The sequence below is a fragment of the Clytia hemisphaerica genome, unplaced genomic scaffold (genome assembly GCF_902728285.1).
Source record: "Clytia hemisphaerica strain Z4C2 unplaced genomic scaffold, Clytia hemisphaerica genome assembly, whole genome shotgun sequence".
In the NCBI taxonomy this organism is placed as follows: Eukaryota; Metazoa; Cnidaria; class Hydrozoa; order Leptothecata; family Clytiidae; genus Clytia; species Clytia hemisphaerica.
The window spans coordinates 155,772-170,951 of NW_027103596.1; the positions used below are offsets into that span (position 1 = coordinate 155,772).

Genomic DNA, 15,180 nt, shown 5'->3' on the forward strand with positions numbered 1-15,180 from the left:
AAAACAAAGCCACAAATCATGATGAATCTCAAGGAGTTAATTTCTTTCAGAGGAGCCGACATTTTTCACGCAAAACCAAAAAGCTCTCGATCATAAAGGGGGACAAAAAAGTTACCTAAACAACAAAGATGTAAAAAGGTCGAAAATTAGTCTGAAAATCATTACCACGTTATAAATTGCGTCAATTGCGCAAAATAGGATTTGATCAGTCACTTTTTAGTCAACGGTTAAGCTTAGGGAAACTTAGACAAAAAAAGTAGAGTCAATGGTTGAATATTTTTCAATCTTATTCTTTATTGCACAATTTCTTAGATACCGTCCAGTTTGCGAAAGCAATAGTTCTTTGACCGAATTACAAATTTAAAATCAACTAACTAATAATAATGAATGGTGCAATGCTTGAAATGAGAAATTATGTAAAAATCGAAAAAAAAACTATTTAAATTGGACAATACCTGTCCTTTTTGCACACAAACCTCCACAAAAAACTCTTTTGATGATTCGAGTAGGGAATGTAACAGCTGATGCCATAAACAAAAATGCTATTCATAAAAATCAGAATTAAGTAGCAGTGACAAAAAGCTTCACTTGAAATAGACAATAAACTTTAAGGTTGCACAATTTAAAAGAGTGCACACTTAAAGCGAATAGACCTTTTCCCAATCATTATTTTATGTCGAATAATCAAAAGCCTTATCGATTAAAACAATAACATTCTGATTTATAGTTGTGTGCATTGAGAAGTTCATTTAAAAATTAAGCTCTAAAAAACAATAAATACACTTTTTGAAAAAAAATGGTTCAGGATGAATAAATAAAAATTTTGAAAAATTGAAGTAATTATGATACAATCTTATTTAATAAATTCTGTTACCCCCTTATAATAAGAATTATAAATTGTACGGGTGCAGCAGAAAAAACTTTGGACGTTTGGCGAGCCACTGAGGCCGAACAAAGTCTTGTTTAGACTCAAAACCACTTTTATTAGAAAGAGGACATGCTAACTTAAATTTTGCGGTATAACTTTTTAAGTTTGGTCAAGTAGTTGTCAAGTTATAAGCTTTTGAAGTTAAAATTCACTTTTCGAAAAGTGTGAAAAACACGTAATAAAAGGGTATTAAATTAAGCATTTTTAAGCGTTTTCGATAAGAATTTTTTTCAAATATTTCTAAAAACTGACTATTTACTAAAAACTGACTATGTTGTAAACGAAAACTGCTTTTAAAAGTATTTTAACAATTAATTATGTCGTAAAAGTCGTTAAATAAGTCAAATACTGAGCTATTTTTTCATTATTTGCATAAATTTAATAACCTTTTTTTACGTGTTTTTTACACTTTTCGAAAAGTGAATTTTGACTTCAAAAGCTTATAACTTGACAACTACTTGACCAAACTTAAAAAGTTATACCGCAAAATTTAAGTTAGCATGTCCTCTTTCTAATAAAAGTGGTTTTGAGTCTAAACAAGACTTTGTTCGGCCTCAGTGGCTCGCCAAACGTCCAAAGTTTTTTCTGCTGCACCTATATCTGAGGATTCTTTTGTATATATCGGGAATAATATAAAGCGTCTTAAAAAACCCTTCAAAGCTCTGCTCTTCAAAGTCTTGTCTTTAAAAGTCCTTGGCAGCAATTAAAAAGAGAGAAATTAATTTCTGACCATAAACTTGAACGCTTGAACGATAACCACAAATCATTTTATCACGTATTTGACTTATCTGTGGAATTTCATCTTTCATCAGATATCATTTTGAAGATTTAGTGTGTTAGAGTTGAAATTGTCAATCATATTTAAATCTCTCCAGCGTTGAAAAATTGTCGATAAAAATATGATACTTGGTTATTTAGAATTAACACTCCAGTCGTATTTCAAATATCCAAGCTTAAAATTTCCTGACTGCAACAGTTCGTCAATTTGTCGTTTCTTTTCACAATCACCCATGTTGTCGCGTACATATTGAACGTACTGTAAAAAAAGAATGAAAATGATGGGAAATGTAGAATTCAAATCAATCAAAACCCAATCACTAAAAATCAAATAAACTAGTAAATTAGGAACCTTTCCGAAAGAATAATTTTCGGATATCTTTAGAACCTACGGAAGGGACCCTAATCAGCGGCACGTTTCACGTACCCGATTTTGCCTAAAGTGCCTCCCGGGGAATGTTTTAAGACGGAATGCAGCTTCATACAATGGACTGTAGACTTTTCAAAAATTCCTCAATTGTGCCAAGAAAAGCTATTTGACACTTGGGAAATTCCCCAAGTGGTTATTTAGCAGAAGACACATACACACCTATATCCTTAGAAACTTTTGAATTATTGTCTTTAATGTCGTAAATATCAACAAACTTACTTCTTGTTTATTACTTCCAAAGTCCTCCTTGTACCATTTTAAGATTGGGCTGATGCGAACCTGTAAACATCGAATAATAGAAAAATTGTAACAAAAGAAAATGCATTTTTAAGAGAGAGAATTTTTAGATCGCCTTGAAGAAGTCAACATCTTCTACGCCTTAAACACCTCAAGACTATTTATGACGTTTAGGTTCGATATTAGGTCAAAAAAAACACGAATAATGACTCCTAGTATTGTCTGAAAGAAGGAGAATTAAATTTCGTATTTTAAGTTTTACTTTTTCGAAGATCTATTATTCTATTATTGTTCTATTGATATATTTTTTCAGAATGGGCTTTGACTTTCGAATCGTTCTTATTATATTCTTCTGTACGCAGGTTTTTTTTTGCTTCATTGCCATTTGTTATACTTTAACCAAACACATTCAGCAATTCGGACTAAGAAGTTGTTAAGTTGTTCATATTTGTAGGCATTTTTGAGTCAATTGTTCTTATAAAAAAAAAGTGCAATGAAGATAATGTTATCGTTCTAATAAAAAGGATAGTTTTTAAGGTAGTTTTCAAAATTATATACCTCTCGTTTCTTCATATCCACTTCGACGCCATCACCTTCGAGAAACGATTCCGCTGATAGTTTCAATAACGAATCCACTTCCTTTGAAAAAAAAGTAAACGGAATGACCGAAAATGATAGCAAGTCCAGAAATTAAAAATTGATCTTGCAAACCAAAAATATTGAATCAAAAAAAGGTACACTTCAATTAGGTTAATCTTTATTGTTTTTTGAAATATTTTTTACACGTTTTTTTATAAGAACATCCAAATTTTTTGAGGCCTTCAGATGTTTTTAACTTTTCGGGTTTCAAGCCTAAAAATGTTCTTAGCACTTTTCCTATTTCAGCATTTTTTTGTCTATTTTCCTAAGAAAACAGGTGTTTAGAGCTCACAAGCCTTAAAATGTTATCAACTTGTTCGTAAGATTTTGTCCACCGAAGCTTTATGTTCTTACATAGTTTGTTCTTATAAAAAAAAGTATAGATCATTCATATCAAACACCTTTTGTGCGTATCTAAACTAAAAGATTTTAACTGCCGAGCTTTCATCATTCTTTTTTTAAGGTATGTTGGTCTTCAAAACAAACACAAAAATTTCTCACGTACCTTAGCAGAATAAGTTTTGATGGGTGGACAACTTTTGGCACCACACACCAACGCAAAATGCACCTTGGGTTCACAAGTTTCCAGTGCAATCTTGAGACGAGGGTCGGTCTTGCTGAATGGTTTCTTGAATGAGCCAAGTGGTTTCCGGTTGGACCTCAACACTCCATTTTCAATTTCGTTTAAAGAATAAGTGTATCCACCGATGATGTACGATACAGTGTTGAAAAACTGAAAAGAATGAACGAAATAGAGATGTACAATGGAATCTCCGTAGCTCGAACACGCACTGTGGACACAAATTTGTTCCAGTTAAGGTTGTAATGTTTATAACGCATTGTTAATTGAAAGGACCATAAAACATGTTCGAGTTAACGAGACATTCGAGTTATGATGAAGATTTCACTGTATCAGCAAAACAATTCTACCCTCGGAACAATTCCTTGGATAATTACAATGGATAATCTGACAATGTATCTTTCCCACAATTAAAAAAAAAATAGCCCTGGAAAAGACGTAAAACTATGGGCTAAGTAAACAGCTTCTAACTTTTGATAACGTTTGAGAAAAGACCAGGGTGTTATAAAATAATCAATAGCAAAACCATTAATTATTTTTATTGAGGGAAATTTTATATGAGCTATTGTCCAGGGGCTAGTAGACTAGTAAACCACGTCGTTGTATTTCGCTGCAGATTGAACTTGCAATGGGATCTATTTCTATATATGTTCACTGAATACAACGACTACTTCCAAAAGGCGCTATTTACTAAATAAACGGTGGAGTGCTTTTTCTACCGCGGCGGAGTGCTCACTCAAAACAGCGCACTCACTCTCACGGATTAGAATAAAAAAGTAAACAAAACTCGGTACTTTTTATACTTTATTATTATGTTTTTTTTAATGAGACTCTTGAAAAACTAATTGCTGAACTAAATTAACAGCGTTCATGAAGCCCCGAAAATATTTTTTTTGAAAACTTGTTTTTTATTTTGTTAAATGAGAGGTGTTTTATCATCTTATAGTGCAACATTTGGATATATAATTCAATTCACTCAAATCAAAACAAACTCACATCCTGATTATTTTTTGATTTTAATGTATTATATAGAAGGTGTACAATGGAATATCAGTCAATTTAGAAGCTTTTTTATTTAAAAAAAATTGAAAGTACTTGAAAGTACTTGAAACAAGATAACAACAACAAGACAAGGAGTTAAATAAAACTATTCACAAAAAGTATGATTTGTTTGTCTGAATGAAAAGATGTAAGATATGAATGTTTGGTAAATTTGGGACCATTTCAGAACGATAAATGATTCAATTGAAAAAAATCTTTGAAGTGGCAAAAATGACTTAAAGTAGACGAAAAATTCAAACATTTTCTAATATTTCTAATATTCTCACTGTAAAAATTGTCTAAAATGACCAAAAATCGACCCAGTCAGGGTTATTATCTTGAAAATTAGTACAAATTTGGCACCCTATCATATATCTCTAGAGTCTGAAAAAGGGACCCTGATCAGCGGCATGTCCACATACTTAATTTTGCCTAAGTGCCCCCTGGAAGTCTGAAACCCCAAAACATCCTCGTACATCTAACAATTTCAAGGTAGTGAAATCCAGCTAAACAACGGCCGGGCATCCGAAAACCCAAAAAACCAGTCATCTCAATGTAAAATGTTGTTATTTTCATTCACAAATAGAACCAAGATGTGTCTCACTGGTCAGCTTGTCAGAATATTGTTTTCGTATAAAAAGCTTTAAATTCCAGATTACCACTTTCACTTTTCATCATTTCCACACCATGTATTGCACCACCAAAAATGTTATATAAATACCATTTCCATCTTAATTTTTGAGGATTTCTGTAGCTATTCCAGAGTTACATTCTCTGGGATAAGGTTATCAAGTTTAACTTGTACTATAGAAAAAGCAGTGATCCGTTACGCAATGAATGTTAGCATAAACATATTGAACATTCCCTGCAAAAAGTATCCTGCATGCAGTCATGGAATCTGTGTTCAGCTGTGTCATATTGTCATAAATACTGCACTTGTACAATAGATTTACCAACGTACCAAGCCAACAAAATTTCAAAGATCCCAGTGTTAAAACATGTCATGAATGTTTATAACCATACATAATCAAAAAATCTTTCAATCACAACAATCACATGCAGACATGAAAAAGTGAAAGTATAATCCATATAAAAGTTTGTTTGTTTTTTGAATATATCAACGTCCCAACCAAGCCAAAAACAATGTATGAATAAAGTATCTCAGATAGAGAATGCCAAGACAGTTTAAATCTGTGCTTATAAACATTTAAAAGCATTAAAAATCTTCTCTTCTCAGTTTAGCAAAGAAGTTGGAGAAGTCCTCGCCACGTTTTTCTGTTTGTGTTTTTTATATATTTTTTCTCATCCATAACTCCGAGAAACTCAAATATTGCGATGAGAATAGAAGAAAAAATAAGCCGTGTCCATTCATTTTATCTTCCCTCTTTTTCGAGGGAACGTTGCCTGAGATTAGATTGAAGCAAAATCCCGTATTGCACCGTTTGGAACTAGTCTGTCCTTCCAATCCACTCTCCCGCGACAATTTCTATTTTTTATAAGAACTCTTTATTATAAGCACTATTCCCGCGTTCCTGTGTCCAAGGAAAGACAGACGCTTGCTAGTCTAGGGGCTAGCAATGATATAATTTATATAATTTAGAGCAAGTTTTGTTGTTTACTGACGTCGTGAAAACCTGAAAAATGCAATATCTCCAATTTGAGAACAATTTAATCAAGAATTGACCCTTATTTGGTCGGAAATCGTTGGGTCAATGAAGTGATAATTTCAGTGAAGTGAAAAGTTACCCTTTTCATGACGTCATTTAGGACCCCACGACGTCACAAAACGTTAAAAAATTTTATTCCTTGGGCTTAAATCAGATCTTATTACCCTCTCTGCTGTCCAAAGGGCTTAGATGCGTTCAGCTTATCCCATTTCGGCGGATACAACGCCGGGTGACGGCGTACTAAATTTACAGTACTGAATTTCTACAATGTACCTTATAGCGTTGCCACAAGTTGGCAGGTGGGCCGACCACAACAAAAGCATGAATGACCAGTGCGTTATAGATGTTGATGAAGAAAGCCAATTTCTCTTCACGAGTAGCTTCTTCCACGTTGACTCTTTGTAATTCTGCTGTCTTTGTTGCGTATAGTTTAAATTTCTCGTCTTTTGCGATTGATCTGTAATCCACTTTCTGATGAAAAGAGAAATTTGGTAATACGTATCTCAGTATAAATCTATCCCGTCTAATTCAGTGATATGGGTATTATATGATGATACTAAACTTTTTGAGTTTCAGGCCTAAAAATGTTCTTAACATGTTCTTATTTTCCCCATTTTATGTATTTTTGTCCATTTTTCCTAAGAAATTGGCTGTTTTTTAGTCCGAAAAGCCTTAAGATATCCTTAACTTGTTCTTAACATTTCGGCCATCGAAGCCTTATGTTCTTATAAAAACGTGTAATACGCGATAATATCAGTTTGTATAATATAATACAATTTTGTCCCTCTCATTATTTTTTGCTTATTTTCTACTGATAATATCGTCTAGTCATCTAGAATGCTAGACTACTCGAGGACTACTCTAATTCTTTTGGATTCGTTTGCTGTGCAATCTACTACAATGGTCAGGCATCGAACACTAGGAACTATATACGACATCATTGGTTAGTATTTATGTAATAACAAAATATGAGAATATTATGCAACTTATGAGCATTTTAAAGCTTTATGAAATCTAAAACAACCAATTTCTTAGGAAATTGCACAAAAACATGTTCAGCCTTAAAACTCAAAAAGTTAAGAACATCCGAAGGCTCCAAAAGTTTTGAATGCTCTTATTAAAAACACGTACATAGGTTCAACAAAAAATAATGTGACGTTGACTAACCTTTCCGTCTGGTGAGAGATGATTATTATAGATGGCAAGGATCAGTTGTCTTAACTCTTCACCAAGCTCGCTGGCTGAAAAGGGGAAACAAAGAAAAAAAAATTGAAAATTGAAATCAAGTTTTTATTTATCATCTTTAACAGTAATTCTTAAAAAAATCAATTAAAGGATCAAAAGTTTACTTCAAATTTCAGTTAATTGACCTTCGTATTAAATTCAATTTGTCGAATAGAATTTTAACACCATAAAATCACCCCCAATACAAAGCTGCATAAAAGAAAACCGGTTTGAAATTTAGAAGGTAAAGGCGAACGACCTCAGAAACAACCACTTCTCGTCACAAGCATTTTAAAGTTGCTTTACTACTAGTAAACTCGGGCCCAGACTCTAAATTGTATATTGTACACAATTCTCATCCCAATTATTAGTCGAAATTAGTCATGTATGTACCTTGGTGGGGAGAGAGTTTCTCGTGACTATCGCCTTCATTAATCCTACTGTCTTCCTGGGTGTTCAAATTCACATACAAAAAGAATCGATGTCTTAACAAAAACCTCCAAGTCCCAAACACCATGTCCCATATTATTTGTAAAATGACTTTCAATACAAGCACAAAATACCCAAAGCCTTTTCTCTTCTTGCCTACAAAGAGGAAAGAAAAGGACCACGTTCTAGGCTTTGTTACTTTAAGCTTGTAACTAGATAGCGCTCAAGACCCATGATATACTGAAGTGCAATGAGTACAAAGATAACGATATGGTCTAACCAAAGTTTTTCGCTGCAGATGGAATTTTTAATTTATACAATGTAGTAACAAAGAATCTTCAAATTTCGATAAATCTTAAGACAGAAAAATCTCTTCCTATCCTTTGTACAAAGCCACCAGGAACAGAAGAACTTTAACTTTTGTTGATACAGGAGAATTGAATCAAATGAGGTGAAATCATATTCAAAGAGTGCTCGATAAAACCAACCAGGAGTAGAGCTTCTTTAATCAAAAATATATTTCAAAACCAAAAATTTAAATTTAAATTTTTGGTTTTGAAATATTTTTTTGATTATATGAAATACAACCAACATACCAGGCCTTGGTTCACATTGTGTTTTGATACCAGCATTCAAGGCGTTGGCCTGTACATCTTCTATGAATTGGTATACTGAATCATCATCTTTAAATTCTTCTGATTCACCACGTTTCACGTTATGTCCGAAATGGCGTTCCACCAGTTGTTGGCACATCTCTACTGCTGCTTTTCTTTCTATAAAACAGAAATACAATTCTGTATATTGATTCACGATTCACATCATGCATTGAATTCTTTGCAATAACATTCAAAAATAGAAATTTCAGATTTTTTGTGAAATAAGGCTATTTGTCCGGTTAAAATGTACATTATCCTGGTACGATAATTATCTTTTATGGGTTTAAAATTCTTTTGAAATAGCTTGATTTGAATTTTAACATTAAGATTTGAGTCGCAGGAGAAAGAACTAGAAAGTTAATTTCATCACATAGTGCGGAAAAGGGTCTGATCCCCCCTTCTTAAATGATATCCCTACTTAAATGACCCCCCCTTCTTAAATGATCCCCTCTTCTTGGCATTCCCCAACCTTTAAAAATGCCTATCCCCCAAGGATTTTGGACAAAAATAGCTAACAAATATATGGTGAAATATCTTTAGAGAGAGAAAGCGAAATAATAAACTTCTTTCTTATTTTTTGACTCAGAGTACTCTAACAGTAAACTTCCTTGAAATTTAGTACCTGAAAATAATCTACAATACATATGTAAGCGCAGTACTTTGTAAGCCCCCTTCTTAAACGCCCCTTCTTAAACGCCCCCTTCTTAAACATCCCCCTTCTTAAACATCCCCCTTCCTTGCTATCCTTCCTTGCTATCCTTCCTTGCTATCCCCCCTTTTTCATGAAAATTTCTGATCGCCCCTTCTTTAATTTTTCAGAAGGTGTCACCCCCCCCCCCCCTTAAGAAAGGGGGGAACGAACTATGCATCAACTTACAAAATAAGAGCAAAGAATATACCGAGTGTTTCAGAAAAAAGTGTACAAGTTTGAACTTAGTTTGTGAGAAAACTAAAAATGTTATAAATCCAATCTTTTTGGCATTCGAAGGAGGAATGACTAACTTGAATTGAAAGTATGATAGCTTAAAATTTAAGTTAGCCTTTCTTCTTCTGATGGTGAAAAGTTTAGGTATGTACTATTTTCAGTTTTCTCACAATCTTAATTCAAACTTGTACACTTTTTTTTTGAAACATCCGGTACCAACAACGTCAAAACTATATTTTACAGTAATAAAATACCAACCAACCTAGATTCTTGTATTTGACAAGCCAATCAACAGCTTCCTTTCCAACGAACGAATTTTTGTAATTCTTCAAGTTTTTCCAATGATCTCCAACAATACCGCTATCTCGTAATTCCTTTGTCAACTCTGCATATTCATCCAATTCACAATGGAACTCAAGCATGTCTGAAATAAGAAACGATACACAAATTATTTTTACAAGCAAGTCCAGTAACTTCAGCCATCAGGTCACTTAAGTATATTAGCTGAATTTCTCCTAATATTAGACCAACTTTGTGACCTTCCATGGGAAAAGGATTATCTTCGTTTTCTTGATAGATTTTATCGATAATTGCAAATTGTTCAATACTGTAGCTAGCGGGGTAGCAAGGGGGAACTGACCCCAAATAAATTTTCAAAGGATAAGCTTTTCTTTGTTCTTTAGTCATGAATTGTTACTTTTTGAGAGCATTCTTTGGCATTCTAGAGGTACCAAATCTAAAAATTCCCCCTCGCAGTGTCACTAATATCAAAATGCTTCCCACGCCACTGTTCTTAACCGATAGGTTGGTTTGTATCAATAAATTCTATTGTTGGAAAGTGTTTATTGATTGGTTAAAAACTCCAGGTTTTATCGAATAGTTTTCATACCTTTACCAACTTCTGTTTCGTCATCAGCCTCCATCCAATCAGAAGGATTCGGTGCTTCTTTTGGTGGCTCATTCTGTTCCACTAGGTTGATCAAGTCGTTCAGTTCCTCTTTGCTCTAAAAATACAGAGCACTTATCTGAGTTGAAGAGTTTAACAGCCTTGTTTTTATAATAGGCTTTAAAGCAAAAGTAAACAAAAAGAAAAGTTGTAAAAAAGTTCTTTCTAAACTTTTTCAGTAGTTTTTGAAATAGCTTAACCTCTGAATCATATTCATAAAAAGTTAAACTTTGTTGTGCGGGTTTACTATTACTACCCAAGTACAACATTGACCATCAGCTACTAAGGGATTCGAGATTTGATTAAATATCAATTGTCATGTAGAAGCATCAAAATCGAAGTGATCAGCTATTAGACCTTTTGCCATTCACGATACATTTAAAACTCCAAAAACTAGCAACAAAGTATCGACCCAAAAACATAACATAATCATAGTCTCAGGATAATCTGATTAACTTTAATCTTGGCTAGGATTATTATGTAATGTTTAAAGTCAAAATGCTAATTGTGAATGGCAAAAGGACAGTTTATTGACAAAATGCAATTCTTCAATTTATTAAAATGTAACAATTTCAAGGCTAATTATAATTAACCTTACCAGTTTGCTTAAATTGTCCCAACCACCAACATGTCTTTCATTGAAGAAAACTTGAGGTACTGTCTTCTGGCCAGTCATCTCAATAACTTTCTGTCGTGCCAAACTGTTCTTATCCAAATTGACATCAATATAATTTAAGCCAAGTTGGTCTAAATATCCTTTACATTTGATACAGAATGGACATCCGAGAATGGAGAAGACAATAATTCTTCCCTTCATTGCGTTTTCTTTTAATTTGTTTATAATCTTCTAAATCTAGAATCTAAAAGGTCAAAAAGATATCACTAAATCAATAATTGTATAACTCAATTTGTTTTTCTACAATCTTTTCAACATAACATTTTTGTGTTTAACTAGGGTGTTAGGATACTAATACTAAAAAATAGAAAAGGTTTTAGAAAAGATTTTAGATTATAAGAACAGAAACTCCCTGCCTGAATAGTCCTCAAATAAGAAAACTGTGCACTTTTTAATGAAATTTCCTAAATTTTGGGCAACAATTGAACCAAGAATTAATTGGAAAAACAAATTCTTCAGTTGAGTAAACATCCACCTAGCTCAACACACTGCCAGTGTACAAAATTGATTCAGAATTTTTTTCTGATTTTTTGCTAAAGTTGTTTTTGCTGGAATACTTTTTTGTGGACATTAAAAATGGAATTTTGTATTTGAGGAAATTCCCCTTTGTCATTTTTAGGGGAAATGATCATTTCTTATCTTGCTTGATATTTAGACAGATAACAGACCCGTTGCTTAACACTGTGTATATACTAACAGTTTACAAACAATGGTTAAATATGCAAACTTTTGAAAAGGTAAGCTCATTGAGGTACTTTTGCATATTTTCCAGAATTTGAAGATAATTAGGCACTAAGGGGAGTTATCCAGACTCAAACTTGCTACAGAAAATGTCAATTGGAGGTTTTGTTTACGAACCCTTGACCCCCATTCAATAACATTGCTGTGGCATGTTCAAGCAATGCCCCTGACAGCTGACAATTACTTTAGGCGTACAAACTTTCGCGAGCAAAAACTTTCGCGATTTTTTCGCAAATTTTGGCCCTTTTCGCGAAAGTAAATGTCTTTAAAAATTGTAGGAAGGGCCATTCGCGAAAGTTTATGCTCGCGAAAAATCTGGAAAAATTCTTGACAAAATAAAAAATCTGTAAAACTTCAAACTTTGAATAAAATGTAACTTTTAAATGGCACTTTTTAGCCTGCTAAAAGACTAATAAGTCAAAGAACAAATGTTTCAAGCCAATCCAAGAAGTATTTGTCCCTCTACATGGCATGGACCAGGGGTTTAGGTACCCCCTAAGAAAATAGCTACCCCCTGAATTTTAGGTACCCCCAAACAACAGACGTTAGTAGGTACCCCCTGTGATTGGTACCCCGTGTGACTTGAGTATATGTCAAGAAATGAAAAAATTGTATATTTTTATAATTAAAAAGAATAATGATAGTTAGATAAAAGCAAGATATAAAATATAGTTCCTCAGCCCCCAGACCTTACTGTATAAAAGTTAGGTACCCCCAGAGATCATAGTACCCCCTGAAATAAAAAAAAAATCCAGCCCCCAGCCTTTTTCAGGAAGATTTTGGTTGTAGCCCCCCCCTGCAGGCTGGGGGGGGGGTTCATTCCATGTCTAAGCCATTTTTTCATGTGAAAATTCTCAATTTTACGTCTTGATTCGTGAAAGTTTATGCTCGCATAAAATATTTTTCTGTTAAATTCGCGAAAGTAAATGCCCTGAATTTCGCAATTTTTTGTTTTTGCAATTTTTCGTCCTCACGAAAGTTTCTGGGCTAGGCTAAACTTACCTTTCTTTTTCCCATTCCAACATTAGTTGACACATAAACAAATTGACAAAAATAGTCCTCATGTAATTTTTATATTGAAATAAATCTTCTACTCAGTGCTTTTGCTTGTGCTTTATCAGAAAGTCTTTTCTAAATTTAACCAATGGCAATGAGATGGCGGCATAATGATGTGAAAGTTACCAAAGTTTTTGGCACAGTGGCTTTTTGGTGCTATGGACAATGAGCTGTCTTATAAATGTCACTCTATTGACACTATCTTTATTTGTTTCAATCACAGTTCAGTTTCAGCCACAGTTAGATTGTCAAAGAATCCTTTTTGATTGGATGAAATCACTTAACCTTCATTTGATTTGTTATCTTTAAACAATTGTACACGAAACTTTTTTGATTAGACAAAATAAAACAATTGATATAGGGTGATTTGATAACAAAATATTTGGCACTTCCTCAAGTGTCTTCTATTGAACAAAAAAAACAATTCACATACTTTCCAGGGGGTGAATTCTTAGTTTTTCTTCTATTTCTTCATGTTTAACAAATCAAGGAAAGCATATGAACTGTCAACTGCTCTAACTTGGGACTATCTGACAAAAATGGGACGGCAATTTGGCCACCATTTCACCAAACCTCCAAAGTCATTTGATTTGAGTTAATATAATGAACGGCGTATTAAAAAATACACGATTTCTCTTTCCCACCGAGTAGGCTTATAGAAATATAAAAAAAATCTGTAAAGGAACACACGCAAATGTCTGGAACGAAGAAAACTAAATTAGTGGCAATACAATGGAGCGTTTGACGTCACTCACGCGACAAGTTACGCACTCGTTATTTGTTAATTCCATAGGGCGAAACTTGGTGGGGTTATCAAAACAAATTTGTTGTCAAAGAGATTTAACAGTAATTGAAAATAAAGGCCAGATATCAACAGTCCCATGTTTCGATCAATCGTCCCAAGTTAGAGCAGTTGACGGAACTCAGCTAAATTTAAATCCCCAAGATTTAGGAACAATCATGTTTGTGCACTTACAGCTTTTCTTTTACAAAAATTAGGAAAGAAAACTTCCCAAATCTGCCCGAATTAGGAAAGTGTTAAAAAATGATACCTCTTCTCCTAGTCACTTCATAATCGCAAGTTCTAACCATGACCATTAAGTTTTTGTAAGTCAAAATGATATGAAATTTAATGAAGTAAGCTTTGAGATATACTGCCCGTAATAAATAACTTTCACAGTTAGGAAATTTCAATGCATTTAAAAGCCCTGGACATTTTATTTCTGTATAGTGTAGAAGGGATTTTATCAGGTTAGTGTTTTTTTAAAAGCCATATCTCAACCCCTACCTGGATAACAGATTGATGAAGAATCATATTCAGGCCTGGCCATGAACAATACCTTGCGCGTGCCATAATAGCACTCCATAAAAAATATATCATGGATTATGGCGTGCTATTAGCCCATACAAAAGGGATTTTGTACATTCTTGTATATTTTAGGAGTGCTATTTTAGCACTCGCAAACCTTTTTAGGTGTGTGCCATCGTGTGCGAGTGCAATATAGCACGCCATACACGGCCAGGCCTGCATATTCTGGTTTTCAACTTATTAGATGCTGTTTTTTTAGAGCTTTAGAGCTAGCCTCAGAAGCAGCCGGGAGAGATCTTTTAGAAATATCTTCTTATCTTTCTAGGAGACCAAATGTTATGACCTTTTAATTTTTTATACAAATGATGTGTCTGATTTCTAGGAAACCTTTATCGCACTATTTGTCTCCCTAAACTTGGTGTTCTAAAATCTAGGAAAAACAGTTTGCCAAGATAAACTTACGTAAAACGTAGTCGTCTAAGAAAACAGCTATTATTTTTTAGAATCTTCCTTACAATCTAGTTTTCATATTTATAGAAACTAGATTGCTGACGTGTGGAAAAGAATTTTGGCATGACTGATATTTTTGTTTCGATAATAAGATCAAAGCGGGAATTAATTTTCTTCTCGTTTCTTTCTTTCCTTTTTCTTTCTTATCAATTCACGCTTTCCCTCGCTACCTACAAAGCGTGGTTAGCTCAAGCGGTTAGATCGTCTGTCTCATATGCATGGGTTCCGAGTTCGATTCCAATGGATGTCCAATTTTTCAATTTTTCAGGTGTGGCCGAACTGTCAACTTGTCGAACTGAACTGATTAGACAGTCGAGGATTATACCCTAAATAAGAGAATACCCAAGTTAGAGGATTACCTTATTTAGGAGATTTTCAGTCTCTTATTTAAGAGAACGTTACCTAAACT

General features: G+C 33.7%; 1 protein-coding gene across 1 annotated transcript; it reads right to left on the reverse strand.

Annotated features, from left to right (window-relative positions):
* Nucleotides 1-1,747: 1,747 nt before the first annotated feature.
* Nucleotides 1,748-11,296, reverse strand: LOC136801819 (uncharacterized). Its single transcript, XM_067058487.1, has 11 exons — nt 11,078-11,296; nt 10,423-10,537; nt 9,796-9,957; nt 8,549-8,725; nt 7,917-8,108; nt 7,467-7,540; nt 6,573-6,770; nt 3,517-3,744; nt 2,931-3,011; nt 2,355-2,414; nt 1,748-1,964 (listed from the first exon to the last, which is right to left on the reverse strand). Exons 1-11 carry the CDS (start codon nt 11,294-11,296, stop codon nt 1,839-1,841), a joined length of 1,632 nt encoding a protein of 543 aa, XP_066914588.1. The 3' UTR covers nt 1,748-1,838.
* Between the last annotated feature and the right edge of the window lie 3,884 nt (nt 11,297-15,180).